The 20,050-nt window shown below is 48.6% G+C and overlaps 1 protein-coding gene across 4 annotated transcripts in view; it reads right to left on the bottom strand.

Moving 5' to 3' along the window:
- ZZZ3 (zinc finger ZZ-type containing 3) overlaps nt 1-20,050 on the bottom strand; it is a 130,077-nt gene that overhangs the window by 8,832 nt on the left and 101,195 nt on the right. For all 4 annotated transcript variants that reach the window (XM_063939040.1, XM_063939042.1, XM_063939043.1 and 1 more), the window contains exons 4-8: nt 2,237-2,384; nt 1,396-1,505; nt 789-857; nt 367-468; nt 112-207 (exon numbers count right to left, since the gene is read on the bottom strand). In XM_063939040.1, coding sequence (XP_063795110.1) covers nt 112-207; nt 367-468; nt 789-857; nt 1,396-1,505; nt 2,237-2,384 — 525 coding nt within the window. The remainder of the gene's footprint in view (nt 1-111; nt 208-366; nt 469-788; nt 858-1,395; nt 1,506-2,236; nt 2,385-20,050) is intronic.

The raw sequence follows: 20,050 nt of genomic DNA, 5'->3' as shown, positions 1-20,050 counted from the left end.
TTACATATGCAAAAAAAGATGAGCCACAAACACCAGATGTAGTCCCAACATGTACCTGTACTACACGTAGGAAGCTACACGCGTGTGTGATAATCAACACCCGGTACTTACCTTTTTAGAGTACATGTAGAGGTTTGGAGTCCGCCCTGGCACGGGGATACCAGCTTTGGTCAATTTTATAAAGTATTTCTGCACTCGGCTGGCAACCTGTGGAAACAACATGCAATGGGGAAGGTTACAAATAAACTGCAATCTCGCTAAGCGCAAGATACATATATCCAGTTCCTGCTACAACCTTCTGTAGGACACCCATGTTCCCCCAGGGCTTCCTGCAGAGGCCACAGTGCAGGGTGTAATGACACTCACTTGTTTAGCAGTCCGGTTTCCCAATTCATCAGCAATCTTCTGCCACCTCTTGGATTCCACCTCTTCCGGAGGGAACTTCAATAGTAGCTGCTCCAGCTTTTTCTATAAATTCATAAAAAGTACAAGACACCTTCAGCGACAGGTTCATTAATGAGCAAACTATGGAATACACAAACGCAGTTACATAGCAACGATGTATTAGATAGCAGAACCTCCCCCCTCCATATGCTTGTACCACGGTTCATTACAGATGTAACTGCATCAATATCACAACTTCCAGGCAGCTGTGAAAGGAGATTACCATGGTTCAGTATGAGGCACTACATGTGTAACGCGGCACAGAGCTGCCCTGTACAACCCTAAACTAAAAGGCATTAAGTACTACGCCAACGTGATACATCAACATTAGTTCCATCCATTACCTGCTCTTCCACCGTCCACAACTGATTGAAGGTCCCAGGTCTGGAGTCCATACACAATCTGCCTCTTATCTGCGTTAAACAGGTCAGCGTCACATTAAAGGACTTCATTAAATCACGCCAACCTTACACGAGGGGTCAGGGGCCATCTCTACATGTAGGGGTGCCAAGGGGCATCAAAAACACTGGATGAGTGATACTGGGTAACCCATTGAGTTGTTCAGGAACCTCCTAATCAGTGCCCTGGTGACCTCCTAGGTTTGATTAATGATAGCACCAACTTTCAGTGTTACTCCAAAACATTTCCATAGGATGAAATAGTTACTGAGTACTACAAGGTATAGAAGTAGATTTCACCTTCATAGCAATCTCTATATAACATCTAGACTCAGACTGCTGGAAACTGTATCAGAGTCAGGCTACTCGGACTGGTCCTCACATGTCATACACTCAGCTATACCCTGCGATGATGATACCGGTTCCTGACAATTCACCGTATTCTCATTACTACTAAGTCACCAGACACAATCTCTGCCCCCGGTGCAGGTGGCCAGGACCCTGTGACATACCTACAGCTGGTCAGAAGAAGCTCCCGCACCACGGCGCTCACCTGTACGTTGCTGGTAGAACTTTCCTGACCATCGCTCTGGGGCAAAACAGAATAAGCCGAGGGCTCCCCATCCTTGTCTACTGTGGTCTGGGAATTGTTGTGTAACCCAACTGTCAGGGGCAATAAAAGGTTTTCGCATGAATTCAAAACAAAATTGTTCCAAAGTGTATAAAGACACAAATACGGTATTATAAATATACAATGCTACACTGGCGTAGGAGGAATAATATTATATTTCATCTCATGGGAATAATGACAACGTAAAATAAATTACTTGTTGGATAGGACCAACTGCATTTCAATGGGGTTTTCCCTTTCCGGAAGATTTTAATTCATGGCCTAATCCACACACCTCCGACACTCTTACGTTTCAGCGTCCCTCTGTATGTACGTATAATCCGGCAGCTTTCTATATTTATTGCAATGCAGAGCGGGGCTCCCCTGGTCTCTGAGAACACGTCCCAGGCTCTCCCACTGCCTTTTAAATATTGAAATGCTCTTCTTTCTAGAACTTCCCCAACTCCCCCTTATACCCTTCACAGCTGTAAATCTCCACTCTGAGTCACACTCACACCTCGTCTCTGCCCCTCTTCTCTCTATATAGATTGCAAGCTCTCTCACAAGTAGGGATTTACCCATCCCTTATTTTGAGTTCCACACTTAGTCTACCTTGGACGTCCCAGTTTATGTATGCTCCAAATCCCCCATTGCACAAAGCTGCAGAACACTTTGGCACCAGGCAGATCTACAACAATAATTACAGAATGCAAGCCTTGGAAAACCCCTTAACAATAATATATATATACATTTACTACCAATGACTGCAATTCAATCTACTAACCTTTATCAAAAATGAGCTTCACTCTCCGCGAGTTCCGTTTTCGGTTTCTGAACTCTCTTTCGAAGTTTCCCAGCGTTGTAGTATACTGGTCCCAAGCAATCTCTGGTAGTTGGACAATCCTCTGCGGGCGGGGAATCCCAATATCCATCTGACGGAAAGTAAAGCAGGCAATTATACCAGCGATAGTTTTCTCTCGCAGCACCGAAACCCAGCTGCAACTTCTCAGGCACAAGAACTGAAAGATGACCGTCTGGTAAATGTTGGCTCTAATTCAGAATAAGGCCTAAAATGCCGTATCCAGAGTCAATCTGGTGGTTTAAAGCAGCATTAATTTAAGAGGCAAAACTAACCAGGCTATTACAGTGCCTTGCTAAAGTATTCAACCCCCCTTGGCTTTTTACCTATTTTGTTACATTACAACCTGTAATTTAATTTATTTATTTATTTTATCTGAATTTTATATGATGGATCTGCACAAAAAAGTCTAATAGGCCCTACACATTTGACGACTGGCCACCGAGGTGCCCGACGGCCGATACGTCCGACGCGGCGGGGGGGCAGTGACGGGGGGAGTTAAGTTTCTTCACTCCCCCCGTCACCCGGCTCCGTAGACTTGCAGGCAAATATGGACGATCTCGTCCATATTGGCCTGCATGCACAGCCGACATGGCACCAGCGAAGAACGAGCGCGGGGCCGTGCATCGTTCATCGCTGGTGCCTCCACACTGCACGATATGAACGTTATCTCGTTCATTAGTGAACGAGATCGTTCATATCGTGCAGTGATATCGCCCAGTGTGTAGGGCCCATAAGTTGGTGAAGTGAAATGAGAAAAATGTATATAAAAAATATTTTTTATAAATAAAAAATAAGAATTTACTTACCGATAATTCTATTTCTCGTAGTCCGTAGTGGATGCTGGGGACTCCGTCAGGACCATGGGGAATAGCGGGCTCCGCAGGAGACAGGGCACATCTAAAAAAGCTTTTAGGTCACATGGTGTGTACTGGCTCCTCCCCCTATGACCCTCCTCCAAGCCTCAGTTAGGTACTGTGCCCGGACGAGCGTACACAATAAGGAAGGATCTTGAATCCCGGGTAAGACTCATACCAGCCACACCAATCACACCGTACCACTTGTGATCTGAACCCAGTTAACAGTATGATAACAAAACGAAGTAGCCTCTGAAAAGATGGCTCACAACAAGAATAACCCGATTTTTGTAACAATAACTATGTACAAGCATTGCAGACAATCCGCACTTGGGATGGGCGCCCAGCATCCACTACGGACTACGAGAAATAGAATTATCGGTAAGTAAATTCTTATTTTCTCTAACGTCCTAGTGGATGCTGGGGACTCCGTCAGGACCATGGGGATTATACCAAAGCTCCCAAACGGGCGGGAGAGTGCGGATGACTCTGCAGCACCGAATGAGAGAACTCCAGGTCCTCCTTAGCCAGAGTATCAAATTTGTAAAATTTTACAAACGTGTTCTCCCCTGACCACGTAGCTGCTCGGCAAAGTTGTAATGCCGAGACCCCTCGGGCAGCCGCCCAAGATGCGCCCACTTTCCTAGTGGAGTGGGCCTTTACAGATTTAGGCTGTGGCACGCCTGCCACAGAATGTGCAAGTTGGATTGTGCTACAGATCCAACGTGCAATCGTCTGTTTAGACGCAGGAGCACCCATATTGTTGGGTGCATACAATATAAACAGCAAGTCAGACTTTCTGACTCCAGCCGTCCTAAACTATATATATATATATATATATATTTTTAGGGTCCTGACAACGTCTATTAACCTGGAGTCCTCCAAGTCCCTAGAAGCCGCAGGCACCATAATAGGTTGTTTCAGGTGAAAAACCTGACACCCCCTTAGGAAGAAAACTGGAGACGAGTCCCAGTTCTGCCCTGTCCGAATGGAAATTTAAATATGGGCTTTTGTAAGACAAAGCCGCCCATTCTGACAATCGCCTGGCCGAGGCCAGGACCAACAGCATGGTCACTGTCCATGTGAGATATTGGTCAACAGCATGTTCACTTTCCATGTGATATATTTCAAATCCACAGATTTGAGCGGTTCAAACCAATATGATTTTAAGGAATCCCAACACTATGTTGAGATCCCACGGTGCCACTAGAGGCACAAAAAGGGGTGTATATGCAATACTCCCTTGACAATCTGGACTTCAGGAACTGAAGTCAATTCTTTTCGGAAGAAATTCTACAGGGCCGAAACTTAAAACCTTAAAGAACCCCAATTTTAGGCTCAAAACACTCCTGTTTTCAGGAAGTGTAGAATTCGACCTAGTTGAATTTTCTTCGTGGGGCCTTCCTGGCCTCACCCACGCAACATATTTTCACCACATGTGGTGATGACGTTGTGCGGTCACCTCCTTCCTGGCTTTGACCAGGGTAGGTATGACCTCTTATGGAATGCCTTTTTCCTTCAGGATCCGGCATTCAACCGCCATGCCGTCAAACGCAGCCGCGGTAAGTCTTGGAATAGACATGGTACCTGCTGAAGCAAGTCCCTTCTTAGCTCCCCAGGCCCTTAGTCCTCTGTGAGCATCTCTTGAAGTTCCGGGTACCAAGTCCCTCTTGGCCAATCCGGAGTCACGAGTATAGTTCATACTCCTCTATATCTTATAATTCTCAATACCTTGGTTATGAGAAGCAGAGGAGGGAACACATACACCGACTGTTACACCCACGGTGTTACTAGGACATCCACAGCTATCGCCTGAAGGTCTCATGACCTGGCGCAATACCTGTCCCGTTTTTTGTTCGGGCGGGACGCCATCATTTCCACCTTTGGTCTTTGCCAATGGCTCACAATCATGCGGAAAAACTTCCCTATGAAGTTCCCACTCTCCCAGGTGGAGGTCATGCCTGCTGAGGAAGTCTGCTTCCCAGTCGTCCACTCCCGGAGAGAACACTGCTGACAGTGCTATCACATGATTTTCCGCCTAGCGAAAAATCCTTGCAGTTTTTTCACTGCCCTCCAGCTTCTTGTGTCGCCGTTTCTGTTTACGTGGGCGACTGCCGTGATGTTATCCCACTGGATCAATACCGGCTGACCTTGAAGCAGAGGTCTTGCTAAGTTTAGAGCCTTATAATTTTGCTCTTAGCTCTATCTATGTGGAGAGAATTCTCCAGACTTGATCACACTTTCCTGGAAATTTTTTCCCTGTGTGACTGCTCCCCAGCCTCTCAGGCTGGCCTCCGTGGTCACCAGCATCCAATCCTGAATGCTGAATCTGTGGCCCTCTAGAAGATGAGCACTCTGTAATCACCACAGGAGAGACACCCTTGTCCTTGGATATAGGGTTATCCGCTGATGCATCTGAAGATGCGATCCGGACCATTTGTCCAGCAGATCCCACTGAAGAGTTCTTGCGTGAAATCTGCCGAATGGAATTGCTTCGTAATAAGCCACCATTTTTTACCAGGACTCTTGTGCAATGACGCACTGACACTTTTCCTGGTTTTAGGAGGATCCCGATTAGCTCGGATAACTCCCTGGCTTTCTCCTCTGGGAGAAACACCTTTTTCTGGACTGTGTCCAGAATCATCCCTAGGAACAGTAGACGTGTCCTCGGAAAAGCTACGATTTTGGAATATTTAAAATCCACTCGTGCTGTCGTAGAACTATTAAAGATAGTGCTACTCCGACCTCCAACTGTTCTCTGGACCTTGCCCTTATCAGGAAAGCGTCCAAGTTTCTTTTAAGAAGAATCATCATTTCGGCCATTACCTTGGTAAAGACCCGGGGCGCCGTGGACAATCCAAACGGCAGCGTCTGAACTGATAGTGACAGTTCTGTACCACGAACCTGAAGTACCCTTGGTGAGAAGGGCAAATTTGGACATGTAGGTAAATGTCCCTGATATCCAGTGACACCATCTCGTCCCCTTCTTCCTGGTTCGCTATCACTGCTCTGAGTGACTCCATCTTGATTTGAACGCTTGTATGTAAGTGTTCAAATATTTCAGATCTCACCGAGCCGTTTGGCTTCAGTACTACAATATAGTGTGGAATAATACCCCCTCCCTTGTTGTAGGAGGGGTACTTTGATTATCACCTGCTGGGAATACAGCCTGTGAATTGTTTCCAATACTGCCTCCCTGTCGGAGGTAGACGTTGGTAAAACAGACTTCCGGAACTTGTGAGGAGGAGACGTCTCGAATTTCCAATGTACACCTGGGATACTACATGTAGGATCCAGGAGTCCCCTTGCGAGTGAGCCCACTGCGTGCTGAAACTCTTGAGATGACCCCCTACCGCACCTGAGTCCGCTTGTACTGCCCCAGCGTCATGCTGCGGACTTGGCAGAAGCTGTGAAGGGCTTCTGTTCCTGGGAATGGGCTGCTTGCTGCAGTCTTCTTCCCGTTCCTCTACCCCTGGGCAGATATGACTGGCCTTTGCCCGCCTGCCCGTATGGGGACGAAAGGACTGAGACTGAAAAGACTGTGTCCTTTTCTGCTGAGATGTGACTCGGGGAACAAAAGGTGGATTTTTCAGCTGTTGCCATGGCCACCAGGTCCGATGGACCGCCCCTTTATACGGCAATACTTCCATGTGCCGTCTGGAATCTGCCTCACCTGACCACTGTCGTGTCTTCGTCTGGCAGATATGGACATCACATTTACTCTTGATGCCAGAATGCAAATATCCCTCTGCGCATCACGCATATATAGAAATGCATCCTTAAAATGCTCTATAGACAATAAAATCTTGTCCCTGTCAAGGGTATCAAAATTTTCAGTCAGGAAATCCGACCAAGCCCCCTCAGCGCTGCACATCCAGTCTGAGGCGATTGCTGGTCGTAGTATAACACCAGTATGTGTGTATATACTTCTTAGGCTATTTTTCAGCTTCCTATCAGCTGGCTCCTTGAGGGCGGCCGTATCTGGAGACGGTAACGCCACTTGTTTTATAAGCGTGTGAGCGCCTTATCCACCCTAAGGTGTGTTTCCCAACTCGCCCTTACTTCTGGCGGGAAAGGGTATACCGCCCATAACTTTCTATCGGAGGAACCCCACGTATCATCACACACTTCATTTAATTTATCTGATTCAGGCAAAACTACAAGTAGTTTATTCACACCCTACAAAATACCCTTATTTGTGGTACTTGTAGTATCAGAAATATGTAACACCTCCTTCATTGCCCTTAACATGTAACGTGTGGCCCTAAAGGAAAATACGTTTGTTTCTTCACCGTCGACACTGGAGTCAGTGTCCGTGAGGTAAATGGGCGTTTTTACAAGCCCCTGACGGTGTCTGAGACGCCTGGACAGGTACTAATTTGTTTGCCGGTCGTCTCATGTCGTCAACCGGCTCGCAGCGTGTTGACATGATCACGTACTTCCACAAGTAAGCCATCCATTCCGGTGTCGACTCCCTAGAGAGTGACATCACCATTACAGGCAATTTGCTCCGCCTCCTCACCAACATTTTTCTCATACATGTCGACACACACGTACCGACATACAGCACCCACACAGGGAATGCTCTGATAGAGGACAGGACCCACTAGCCCTTTGGGGAGACAGAGGGAGAGTTTGCCAGCACACACCAAAATGCTATAATTATACAGGGACAACCTTTATAAAAGTGTTCCTCCCTTATAGCATTTAATATATATTTATATCGCCAAATCAGTGCCCCCCCTCTCTGTTTTAACCCTGTTTCTGTAGTGCAGTGCAGGGGAGAGCATGGGAGCCTTCCCCTCAGCCTTTCTGTGAGGGAAAATGGCGCTGTGTGCTGAGGAGAATAAGCTCCGCCCCCTTTTCGGCGGGTTTTTTCTCCCGGTTTTTAAGAACTGGCCTGGGTTAAAATACATACATATAGCCTTAATGGCTATATGTGATGTATTTATTTTGCCAATAAGGTACTTATATTGCTGCCCAGGGCGCCCCCAGCAGCGCCCTGCACCCTCCGTGACTAGGTCAGTGAGCCGTGTGACAACAATGGCGCACAGCTGCAGTGCTGTGCGCTACCTTCATGAAGACTGTGAAGTCTTCTGCCGCCTGTTTCCGGACCTCCGTTCTGCCGTCTTCTTCAGCGTCTGTAAGGGGGATCGGCGGCGCGGCTCCGGGACGAACCCCAGGCTGACCTGTGTTCCGACTCCCTCTGGAGCTCAGTGTCCAGTAGCCTAAGATCCCAATCCATCCTGCACGCAGGTGAGTTGGAGATCTCTCCCCTAAGTCCCTCGTTGCAGTGATCCTGTTGCCAGCAGGAATCACTGAATGAAACCTAAAAAAAAAAACTTTTCTAAACAGCTCTTTAAGAGAGCCACCTAGATTGCACCCTTCTCGGACGGGCACAAAAACCTAACTGAGGCTTGGAGGAGGGTCATAGGGGGAGGAGCCAGTACACACCATGTGACCTAAAAGCTTTTTTAGATGTGCCCTGTCTCCTGCGGAGCCCGCTATTCCCCATGGTCCTGACGGAGTCCCCAGCATCCACTAGGACGTTAGAGAAATGTGAAAATTGGCATGAGCATATGTATTCACCCCCTTTGCTATGAAGCCCCTCCAAAGTTCTGGTGCAACCAATTACCTTCAGAAGTCACATAATTCGTGAAATGTAGTCCACCTGTGTGCAATCTAAGTGTCACATGATCTGCCAATATAAACACACCTTTTCTGAAAGGCCCCAGAGGCTGCAACACCGCTAAGCAAGAGGCATCACACCATGAAGACCAAGGAGCTCTCCAAACAAGTCAGGGACAAAGTTGTTGAGAAGTACAAGTCAGGGTTGGGTTATAAAAAAATATCCAAATCGTTGATGAACCCCCGAAGCACCATAAAATCCATCATCTTCAAATGGAAAGAACATGGTGCCACAACAAACCTACCAAGAGAGGGCCGGCCACCAAAACTCACATACCGGGCAAGGAGGACATTAATCAGAGAGGCAGCACAGAGACCAAAGGTAACCCTGAAGGAGCTGCAGAGTTCCACAGCAGAGAGTGGTGTATCTGCGCATGTGACCACAATAAGCCGTACACTCCATAGAGATGGGCTTTATGGAAGAGTGGCCAGAAAAAAGCCATTACTTAGTGTTTAAAATAAGAAGGCACGATTTGAGTTTCCAAAAGGCATGTGGACAACTCCCCAAATGTATGGAGGAAGGTGCTCTGGTCAGATGAGACTAAAATTGAACTTTTCGGCCACCAAGGAAAACACTATGTCTGGCACAAACCCAACACATCCCATCACCTCAAGAACACAATCCCCACAGTGAAACATGGTGGTGGCAGCATCATGATGTGGGGATGTTTTTCAGCAGCAGGGACTGGGAAACTGTTTTGAGCCGAGGGAAAGATGGATGGTGCTAAATACAGGGATATTCTTGAGTAAAACCTGTTTCAGTCTGCCTGTGATTTGAGACTGGGACGGAGATTCACCTTCCAGCAGGACAATGATACGAAGCATACTGCTAAAGCAACACTCGAGTAGTTTAAGGGGAAACATGTAAATGTGTTGGAATGGCCTAGTCAAAGCCCAGATCTTAATCCAATTGAGAATCTGTGATCAGACTTGAAGATTGCAGTTCACAAGTGGAAACCATCCAACATGAAGGAGCTGGAGCAGTTTTGTCTTGAGTAATGGGCAAAAATCCCAGTGGCAAGATGTGGCAAGCTCATAGAGACTTATCCAAAGCGACTTGCAGCTGTAATTGCTGCAAAAGGTGGCTCTACAAAGTACTGACTTTAGGGGGGTGAATAGTTATGCACGCTGAAGGTTTCTGTTCTTTTGTCCTATTTGTTGTTTCACAGTAAAAATTAAAAAAACATCTTCAAAGTTGTCGCCATGTTCTGTGAATGAAATGATGAAACCTTCAAACAATCCATTTTAATTCCAGGTTGTGAGGCAACAAAACATGAAAAATGTAAAGGGGGGTGAATACTTTAGCAAGGCACTGTATATATAGCCCAAGCTGTATATAATTCAAAGCAGGCAGAATGTACTTCAACATACTGATGGGTCCACGTTTATTTTGACCTTTAATAGGATTAATTGAGATTGACCAATCGGACTTAATCCCCTGCTGTATTGTTCTCTATATTGTATTGCAGCTGAGAACAATAGATGAAGGCTTATGCTAATAAACCTTGGTGCGCCTAGGTGCAGCAGAGAAGCCAAGATGAGCGTGTGCGTGCGTGTGTGTGCGTGTGTGTGCGTGTGTGTGTGTGTGTATATATGTATGTATCTCCTATATATTTACCTTAATCTGTGACTCTGTGCTCGTAACGCTGGGCGGAGTCACAGAGCTGGGCGGAGTCAACTGCATCTGCTGCAGGGAGCTACCCCATACCCAGCGCCAGCAGCAGTCAGGTGCAAGACCCTACCTTACAGTATAGGAGGTGAGGATGGCCACTAGCTGCCGGCTGCTGTGCCTGTCCCCCCCCCCCCCCCCAATCACCTGTGACAGCGGGCTGTGTGCTGTGCAGTGCGGGTCTCGAAAAGGGGGCGGAGCTACGGCGTCACGAGGGGCGGAGCTACACGGAATAGAGGGGCGGAGCTACACGGGACCAGACAGCTGAACAGTGGTGGAATCAGCATTGCAGTGACGGCCAGCCAGACTTGGTAAGTGGAGGGTGAGAGAGAAATGTGTGTGCGTGTGTGTGTATATAGTGTGTGTGTGTGTGTGTGTGTGTGTGTGTGTGTGTGTGTGTGTATATATGGTGGGGTGTGTGTGTGTGTGCGTGTGTGTATATAGTGTGTGTGTGTGTGTGTGTATATAGTGTGTGTGTGTATATAGTGGGGGGGGTGTATATAGTGTGTGTGTGCGTGTGTGTGTATATAGTGTGGGGGGGGGGTGTATATAGTGTGTGTGTGTGTGTGTGTGTGTATATATGGTGGGGTGTGTGTGTTTGTATATATGTGTGAATTGTGTGTGTGTGAGGTATGTCTGTGTGTGCGCACTTTATGGACGCCACTGCTGGGGGGGCCATTACATGCAAGGACGCTACTAATATAGGGGGGGCATTACGTATAAGGACGCTACTAATATAGGGGGGGCATTACGTATAAGGACGCTACTAAAATAGGGGGGGCATTACGTATAAGGAGGCTACTAATACTGGGGGGCATTACATATAAGGACGCTACTACTGGGGGGGGGGCATTATGTATAAGGACTCTATTACTTCTGGGGGGCATTATGTATAAGGACGGTGCTACTACTACTGGGAGGGCATTACATGTAAGGATGCTACTACTACTGGGGGGGCATTATGTATAAGGACGGTACTACTACTGGGGGCACATTATGTATAAGGATGCTACTACTACAGGGGTGGCATTACGTATAAGGACGCTACTACTACGGGTGGGGCATTACGTATAAGGATGCTACTATTACTGTTGTGGGGCATTACATATAACTGCTACTACTACTGGGGGGGGCATTATGTATAAGGACACTACTACTATTGGGGGGGCATTACGTATATGGACGCTACTACTACGGGTGGGGCATTACGTATAAGGACGCAACTACTACGGGTGGGGCATTACGTATAAGATGAATAAGATTGTGCTACATTGTGGCGTAATTTTAAATGGGGGTACTATTGTGTGGCCATGCCCCTTAGTTGTGAGACCACACCACTTTTCCCAATGCACAACAAAGGAATATGGGAGGGCGCAAAATTCATAGTTTGCAGGGGGGCGCCGAACACCCTAGCACCGGCCCTGGCCACCAGTAGCAAAAGTACACCACGGCCACTGACACTATCTGCAGGGAGGGGAACAGCGCTGATATGGAGGGTACTTGCAGGCAGCGAGTCGCCGCCCGCAGCTCCTCTCCCACCTACACACCATACCTGCCGCCTGACACCCACACCCCAGGGAGAGGGCGCTAGCTCAGGCACCGCTAGATCAGCATCTGCAGCATACAGACAAGGGCTGCCATGCTCAGCGGCAAGCGGTGCGGAGCATGTGCAGCAGGACAGCGCCAGGACGGGACACGCACTAATCAACATTGCTGCTGGGCCGGAGCTCCCTCCGTCTGCAGCCTAAGGACGCGCGCCGCACCTCTCCAGGGAAACACCATGCCTGCCCGCCCTCAGGGCTCCGGACGCTTACCTATGCTCCGCGATCACAGCAGCTGACGCTGCCATGCAGGATGGAGGAATGACGCCCGTCAGACGGGGCGGACAGTGTGCGGCGGAACGGGGCCAGGAAGGAATGCTGACCACGACCCATTGCTGCTGGGTCTGAGCTCCCTCCCTCTGCAGTCACCAACTCACAGCAGCAGCCTGGAGGTTAGTGGCCACCACGACCCGCACATCCTTACCTCACACATACCTCACATATACCTCACATATACCTCACATATACCTCACATGACAGCAAAGGTACACACACTGTGACATCACACCTGTAGCCCACCCCTATATCTGCTAAGTACTCCCCGTCACTATGCCCTGTCACCCTCATCCTGCTCTCTAACTGCCTGTCTGTGTACTGGCCTTCACCCCTCTCACACCATCACCAACCCTCACTAACTACCACAGAGACTATGTGCACTGATATCTGCCCCTCCACCACCTGCAGCGCCCCTGGACCCCTCCCCATCCCCCGCAAACCCCCGCACCTGCCCCTCCACCACCCGTGGCACCCCCACCCACTGCGCCTTCGGACCCCCTACCCCACCCGCAGTGTCTTACAAACCACTCCCCCATCTGCAGCAGCCCCTCCCCCATCCGCCACACCCCGCATCTGGCTCTCCCCCGCCCGCTGCACCTTTGGATCCCCTACCCCACCCACGCAGCAGGCCCTTCCCAATCCGCATCGCCTACACCATTCGCAACAGCACCGCACCCGCCACTCCCCCACCCACGTTACCCCCGCATCCACCCCTCCCCCATCCACCGCGCCCCCTGGACACCTCCCCCATCCACTGCACACCCGCACCCACCCCTTCCCCATCTGCAGCGCCTTCGGAACCCCTACTCCATCCGCAACAGCCCTGCAGCTGCCATCCCCCTCCTGCGACACCCCTGCTCCTATCCCACCCACAGCGCCTTCATACCCCCTCCCCCATCCGCGGTCCCCACTCCCCAAACCCCTTCCTGTTGCAAGGGACTACGCCCCCTTCACCATCGGACGCCCCATCATTGTGCAATATTCAAACACTAACAAAACTAGGAATGCAGGTAATACTCCATATATTGAACCCCAGAAAGGCGTGCAGGGGTTAAGGGGGCGTAGCCCCTTCCGACGGTGTGAAGAGCGCCCGTAGGGCGCGATGAAGCACCTAGTATATATATATATATATATATATATATATATATATATATATATATATATATAATGAAATAAAAGGATGTTCGGCACTCCTTGTTACAGAATGTATATGGTGCCCGGTGCCCTCCAGTTCAAAATGTGGTATATAGTGGTATATAGCAGTTGGTAGGCGGCACTCTTAGGACTCGCCTGACGACGATTCTTATTAAATCGAAACGTAGCTCTACCTGGTTTCCAGTAGATGCTTGATTTAAAGTCCTAAGAGTGCCGCCTACCAACTGCTATATATATATATATATATATATATAATAAGAATTTACTTACCGATAATTCTATTTCTCGGAGTCCGTAGTGGATGCTGGGGTTCCTGAAAGGACCATGGGGAATAGCGGCTCCGCAGGAGACAGGGCACAAAAAAGTAAAGCTTTTACCAGATCAGGTGGTGTGCACTGGCTCCTCCCCCTATGACCCTCCTCCAGACTCCAGTTAGGTACTGTGCCCGGACGAGCGTACACAATAAGGGAGGCAATTTGAATCCCGGGTAAGACTCATACCAGCCACACCAATCACACCGTACAACTTGTGATCTAAACCCAGTTAACAGTATGATAACAGAAAGAGCCTCTTAAAGATGGCTCCTTAACAATATAACCCGAATTTGTTAACAATAACTATGTACAGTATTGCAGATAATCCGCACTTGGGATGGGCGCCCAGCATCCACTACGGACTCCGAGAAATAGAATTATCGGTAAGTAAATTCTTATTTTCTCTATCGTCCTAGTGGATGCTGGGGTTCCTGAAAGGACCATGGGGATTATACCAAAGCTCCCAAACGGGCGGGAGAGTGCGGATGACTCTGCAGCACCGAATGAGAGAATTCCAAGTCCTCTTTTGCCAGGGTATCAAATTTGTAGAATTTTACAAACGTGTTTTCCCCCGACCACGTAGCTGCTCGGCAGAATTGTAATGCCGAGACCCCTCGGGCAGCCGCCCAAGATGAGCCCACCTTCCTTGTGGAATGGGCCTTAACAGATTTAGGCTGTGGCAGGCCTGCCACAGAATGAGCAAGTTGAATTGTGTTACAAATCCAACGAGCAATCGTCTGCTTAGAAGCAGGGGCACCCAACTTGTTGGGTGCATATAGTATCAACAGCGAGTCAGATTTTCTGACTTCAGCCGTCCTTGAAATGTATATTTTTAAGGCTCTGACAACGTCCAACAACTTGGAGTCCTCCAAGTCGCCAGTGGCCGCAGGCACCACAATAGGTTGGTTCAGGTGAAACGCTGATACCACCTTAGGGAGAAAATGCGGACGAGTCCTCAGTTCTGCCCTATCCGAATGGAAGATTAGATAAGGGCTTTTATAAGATAAAGCCGCCAATTCAGATACTCTCCTGGCGGAAGCCAGGGCCAGTAACATAGTCACTTTCCATGTGAGATATTTAAAATCCACCTTTTTCAATGGTTCAAACCAATGGGATTTGAGGAAATCTAAAACTACATTTAGATCCCACGGTGCCACCGGAGGCACCACAGGAGGCTGTATATGCAGTACTCCTTTAACAAAAGTCTGTACCTCAGGAACTGAGGCCAATTCTTTTTGGAAGAATATTGACAGGGCCGAAATTTGAACCTTAATAGATCTCAATTTGAGACCCATAGACAATCCTGATTGTAGGAAATGTAGGAAACGACCCAGTTGAAATTCCTCCGTCGGAACACTCCGATCCTCGCACCACGCGACATATTTTCGCCAAATGCGGTGATAATGTTTCGCGGTGACTTCCTTCCTTGCCTTAATCAAGGTAGGAATGACTTCTTCTGGAATGCCTTTCCCTTTTAGGATCTGGCGTTCAACCGCCATGCCGTCAAACGCAGCCGCGGTAAGTCTTGAAAGAGACAGGGACCCTGTTGTAGCAGGTCCCTTCTCAGAAGTAGAGGGCACGGGTCGTCCGTGACCAACTCTTGAAGTTCCGGGTACCAAGTCCTTCTTGGCCAATCCGGAGCCACTAGTATTGTTCTTACTCCTCCTCACCGTATAATCTTCAATACCTTTGGTATGAGAGGCAGAGGAGGAAACACATATACTGATTTGTACACCCAAGGTGTTACCAGTGCGTCCACAGCTATTGCCTGTGGATCTCTTGACCTGGCGCAATACTTGTCCAGTTTCTTGTTGAGGCGAGACGCCATCATGTCTACCATTGGTCTTTCCCAACAGTTTATTAGCATGTGGAAGACTTCTGGATGAAGACCCCCCTCTCCCGGGTGAATATCGTGTCTGCTGAGGAAATCTGCTTCCCAGTTGTACACGCCCGGGAAGAACACTGCTGACAGTGCTATTACGTGATTCTCCGCCCAGCGAAGAATCTTGGCAGCTTCTGCCATTGCACTCCTGCTTCTTGTGCCGCCCTGTCTGTTTACATGGGCGACCGCCGTGATGTTGTCCGACTGAATCAACACCGGTTTTCCTTGCAGGAGTGGTTCCGCCTGGCTTAGAGCATTTTAGATTGCTCTTAGTACCAGAATGTTTATGTGAAGAGACTTTTCCAGGTTCGTCCATACCCCCTGGAAGTTTCTTCCTTGTGTGACTGCTCCCCAACCTCTCAGGCTGGCGTCCGTGGTCACCAGGATCAAATCCTGTATGCCGAATCTGCGGCCCTCCAATAGATGAGCCTTTTGCAACCACCACAGAAGATATACCCTTTTCCTTGGCGACAGGGTTATTCGCAGGTGCATCTGAGGATGCGACCCTGACCATTTGTCCAACAGATCCCTTTGGAAAATTCTTGCATGGAATCTGCCGAATGGAATTGCTTCGTAAAAAGCCACCATTTTTCCCAGGACTCTTGTGCATTGATGTACAGACACCTTTCCTGGTTTTAGGAGGTTCCTGACAGGTCGGATAACTCCTTGGCTTTTTCCTCGGGAAGAAAAACCTTTTTCTGAACCGTGTCCAGAATCATCCCTAGGAACAGCAGACGTATCGTCGGAAAACAGCTGCGATTCTTGGAATATTTAGAATCCAGTCGTGCCGTCGAAGAACTACTTTAGATAGTGCTCTTCCGACCTCCAACTGTTCTCTGGAACTTGCCCTTTTTAGGTCGTGCAAGTAAGGGATAATTTAGATGCCTTTTTTCTTTGAAGAAACATCTTTTCGGCCATTACCTTGGTAAAAAGGCCCGGGGTGCCGTGGATAATTCAAACGGCATCGTCTGAAACTGATATTGACAGTTCTGTACCACGAACCAGAGGTACCCTTGATGAGAAGGACAAAATTTGGACATGGAGGTAATCCTTGATGTCCAGGGACACCATATAGTCCCCTTTTTTCCGGTTCGCTATCACTGCTCTGAGTGACTTTATCTCGATTTGAACCTTTTATGTAAGTGTTCAAAACATTTTAGATTTAGACTATGTGTCACCAAGCCGTCTGGCTTCAGTACCACAATATAGTGTGGAAAAAGAATACCCTTTTCCTTGTCGTAGGAGGGGTACTTTGATTATCACCTGCTGGATATACAGCTTGTGAATTGTTTCCAATGCTGCCTCCCTGTCGGAGGGAGCCGTTGGTAAAGCAGACTTCAGGAACCTGCGAGGAGAAGATGTCTCGACTCTCCAATCTTTACCCCTGGGATAATACTCGTACGATCTAGGGGTCAACTTGCGAGTGATCCCACTGCGCCCTGAGACTCTTGAGACTACCCCCCCACCTTGAGTCCGCTTGCACGGCCCCAGCGTCATGCTGAGGACTTGGCAGACGCGGTGGAGGGCTTCTTTTCCTGGGAAGGGGCTGCCTGCTGCAGTCTACTTCCCTTACCTCTATGTCTGGGCAGATATGACTGGCCTTTTGCCTGCATGCCCTCATGGGAAAGGAAAGATTGAGGCTGAAAAGACGGTGTCTTTTTTAGCTGAGATGTAACTTGGGGTAAAAAAGGTTGGATTTCCCAGCTGTTGCTGTGGTCCCCAGGTCCGATGGACCGACCCCCAAATAACTCCTTCCCTTTATACAGCAATACTTCCATCTGCCGTATGGGATCTGTATCACCTGACCACTGTCGTGTCCCTGACATCTTCTGGGAGATATGGACAACGCACTTATCTTGATGCCAGAGAGCAAATATCCCTCTGTGCATCTCACATACATATATATAGAATGCATCCTATTAAATGCTCTACATGAATAAAATATTTTCAGTCAGGGAATCCGACCAAGCCAACCCAGCACTGCATCTCCAGGCTGATGGCGATCGCTGGTCGCAGTATAACCACCGTATGTGTGTATATACTTTTTAGGATATTTTTCCAGCTTCCTATCAGCTGGTTCCTTGAGGGCGGCCGTATCTGGAGACGGTAACGCCACTTGATAAGCGTGTGAGCGCCTTATCACCCTAAGGGGTGTTTCCCAACGTACCCTAATTTCTGGCGGGAAAAGGTATAACGCCAATATTTGCTATCGGGGTAACCCTACGCATCATCACACACTTCATTTTATTTTATCTGATTCAGGAAAAACTACAGGTAGTTTTTTCACTCCCACATAATACCCTTTCTTGTGGTACTTGTAGTATCAGAAACACGTAACACCTCCTTCATTGCCCTTAACGTGTGGCCCTAATGAGAAATACGTTTGTTTATTCACCGTCGACACTGTATTCAGTGTCCGTGTCTGTGTCTGTGTCGACCGACTGAGGTAAATGGGCGTTTTTTAAAACCCCTGACGGTGTTTCTGAGACGCCTGGACCGGTCCTAATAGATTGTCGGCCGTCTCATGTCGTCAACCGACCTTGCAGCGTGTTGACATTCTCACGTAATTCTCTAAATAAGCCATCCATTCCGGTGTCGACTCCCTAGAGAGTGACATCACCATTACAGGCAATTTCTCCGCCTCCTCACCAACATCGTCCTCATACATGTCGACACACACGTACCGACACACAGCACACACACCGGGAATGCTCTGACAGAGGACAGGACCCACTAGCCCTTTGGGGAGACAGAGGGAGAGTCTGCCAGCACACACCAAAAACGCTATAATTTTATAGGGACAACCTTATATAAGTGTTTCTCCCTTATAGCATCTTTTATATATATATACAATATCGCCAAAATCAGTGCCCCCCCTCTCTGTTTTAACCCTGTTTCTGTAGTGCAGTGCAGGGGAGAGCCTGGGAGCCTTCTCTCCAGCTTTTCTGTGAGAGAAAATGGCGCTGTGTGCTGAGGAGATAGGCCCCGCCCCTTTTTCGGCGGGCTCGTCTCCCGCTATTTTTGAAGTTAGGCAGGGGTTAAATATCTCCATATAGCCTCTGTGGGCTATATGTGAGGTATTTTTTGCCTCTAATAAGGTTTTTATTTGCCTCTCAGAGCGCCCCCCCCAGCGCTCTGCACCCTCAGTGACTGTTGTGTGAAGTGTGCTGAGAGGAAAATGGCGCACAGCTGCAGTGCTGTGCGCTACCTTTATGAAGACTCAGGAGTCTTCAGCCGCCGATTTTGGACCTCTTCTCTCTTCAGCGTCTGCAAGGGGGCCGGCGGCGCGGCTCCGGTGACCATCCAGGCTGTACCTGTGATCGTCCCTCTGGAGCTAGTGTCCAGTAGCCAAGCAGCAAATCCACTCTGCACGCAGGTGAGTTCACTACTTCTCCCCTAAGTCCCTCGTTGCAGTGATCCTGTTGCCAGCAGGACTCACTGTAAAGTAAAAAACCTAAGCTAAACTTTCTCTAAGCAGCTCTTTAGGAGAGCCACCTAGATTGCACCCTTCTCGTTCGGGCACAAAATCTAACTGGAGTCTGGAGGAGGGTCATAGGGGGAGGAGCCAGTGCACACCACCTGATCTGGTAAAAGCTTTACTTTTTTGTGCCCTGTCTCCTGCGGAGCCGCTATTCCCCATGGTCCTTTCAGGAACCCCAGCATCCACTAGGACGATAGAGAAATATATATAAACGAGTTTTGTGGTTAGAACTTACCTTTGTTAAAACTCTCTCTGCGAGGTACACTGGGCTCCACAAGGATAGACATTGGGGTGTAGAGTAGGATCTTGATCCGAAGCACCAACAGGCTCAAAAGCTTTGACCTTCTTCCCAAGATGCATAGCGCCGCCTCCTATATCACCCCGCCTCCCTGCACAGGAGCTCAGTTTTGTTAGCCAGCCTAATGCAGTAGCAGGTAAAAGAGACGACAACTGCCAGTTGCCACAAACACCACACTCTCCCGACAGGAGAAGTGTCAGCGGCTAATGCCATACCAACCCAAAGAAGCTAAGTGCGTCAGGGTGGGCGCCTTGTGCAGCCCAGTGTACCTCGCAGAAAGAGTTTTAACAAAGGTAAGTTCTTACCATAAAACTCGTTTTCTGCTGCGGGGTACACTGGGCTCCACAAGGATAGACATTGGGGATGTCCTAAAGAAGTTCCTTATGGGAGGGTACGCACTGTAGCGGGCACAAGAACCCGGCGTCCAAAGGAAGCATCCTGGGAAGCGGCGGTATCGAAGGCATAGAACCTAATGAACGTGTTCACTGAGGACCACGTATCCGCCATGCACAATTGTT

The sequence above is a fragment of the Pseudophryne corroboree genome, chromosome 9, assembly GCF_028390025.1.
Source record: "Pseudophryne corroboree isolate aPseCor3 chromosome 9, aPseCor3.hap2, whole genome shotgun sequence".
Classification (NCBI taxonomy): Eukaryota; Metazoa; Chordata; class Amphibia; order Anura; family Myobatrachidae; genus Pseudophryne; species Pseudophryne corroboree.
Note: the sequence above shows the minus strand (reverse complement) of the source record. Positions and strands in the feature narration are given on the sequence as shown.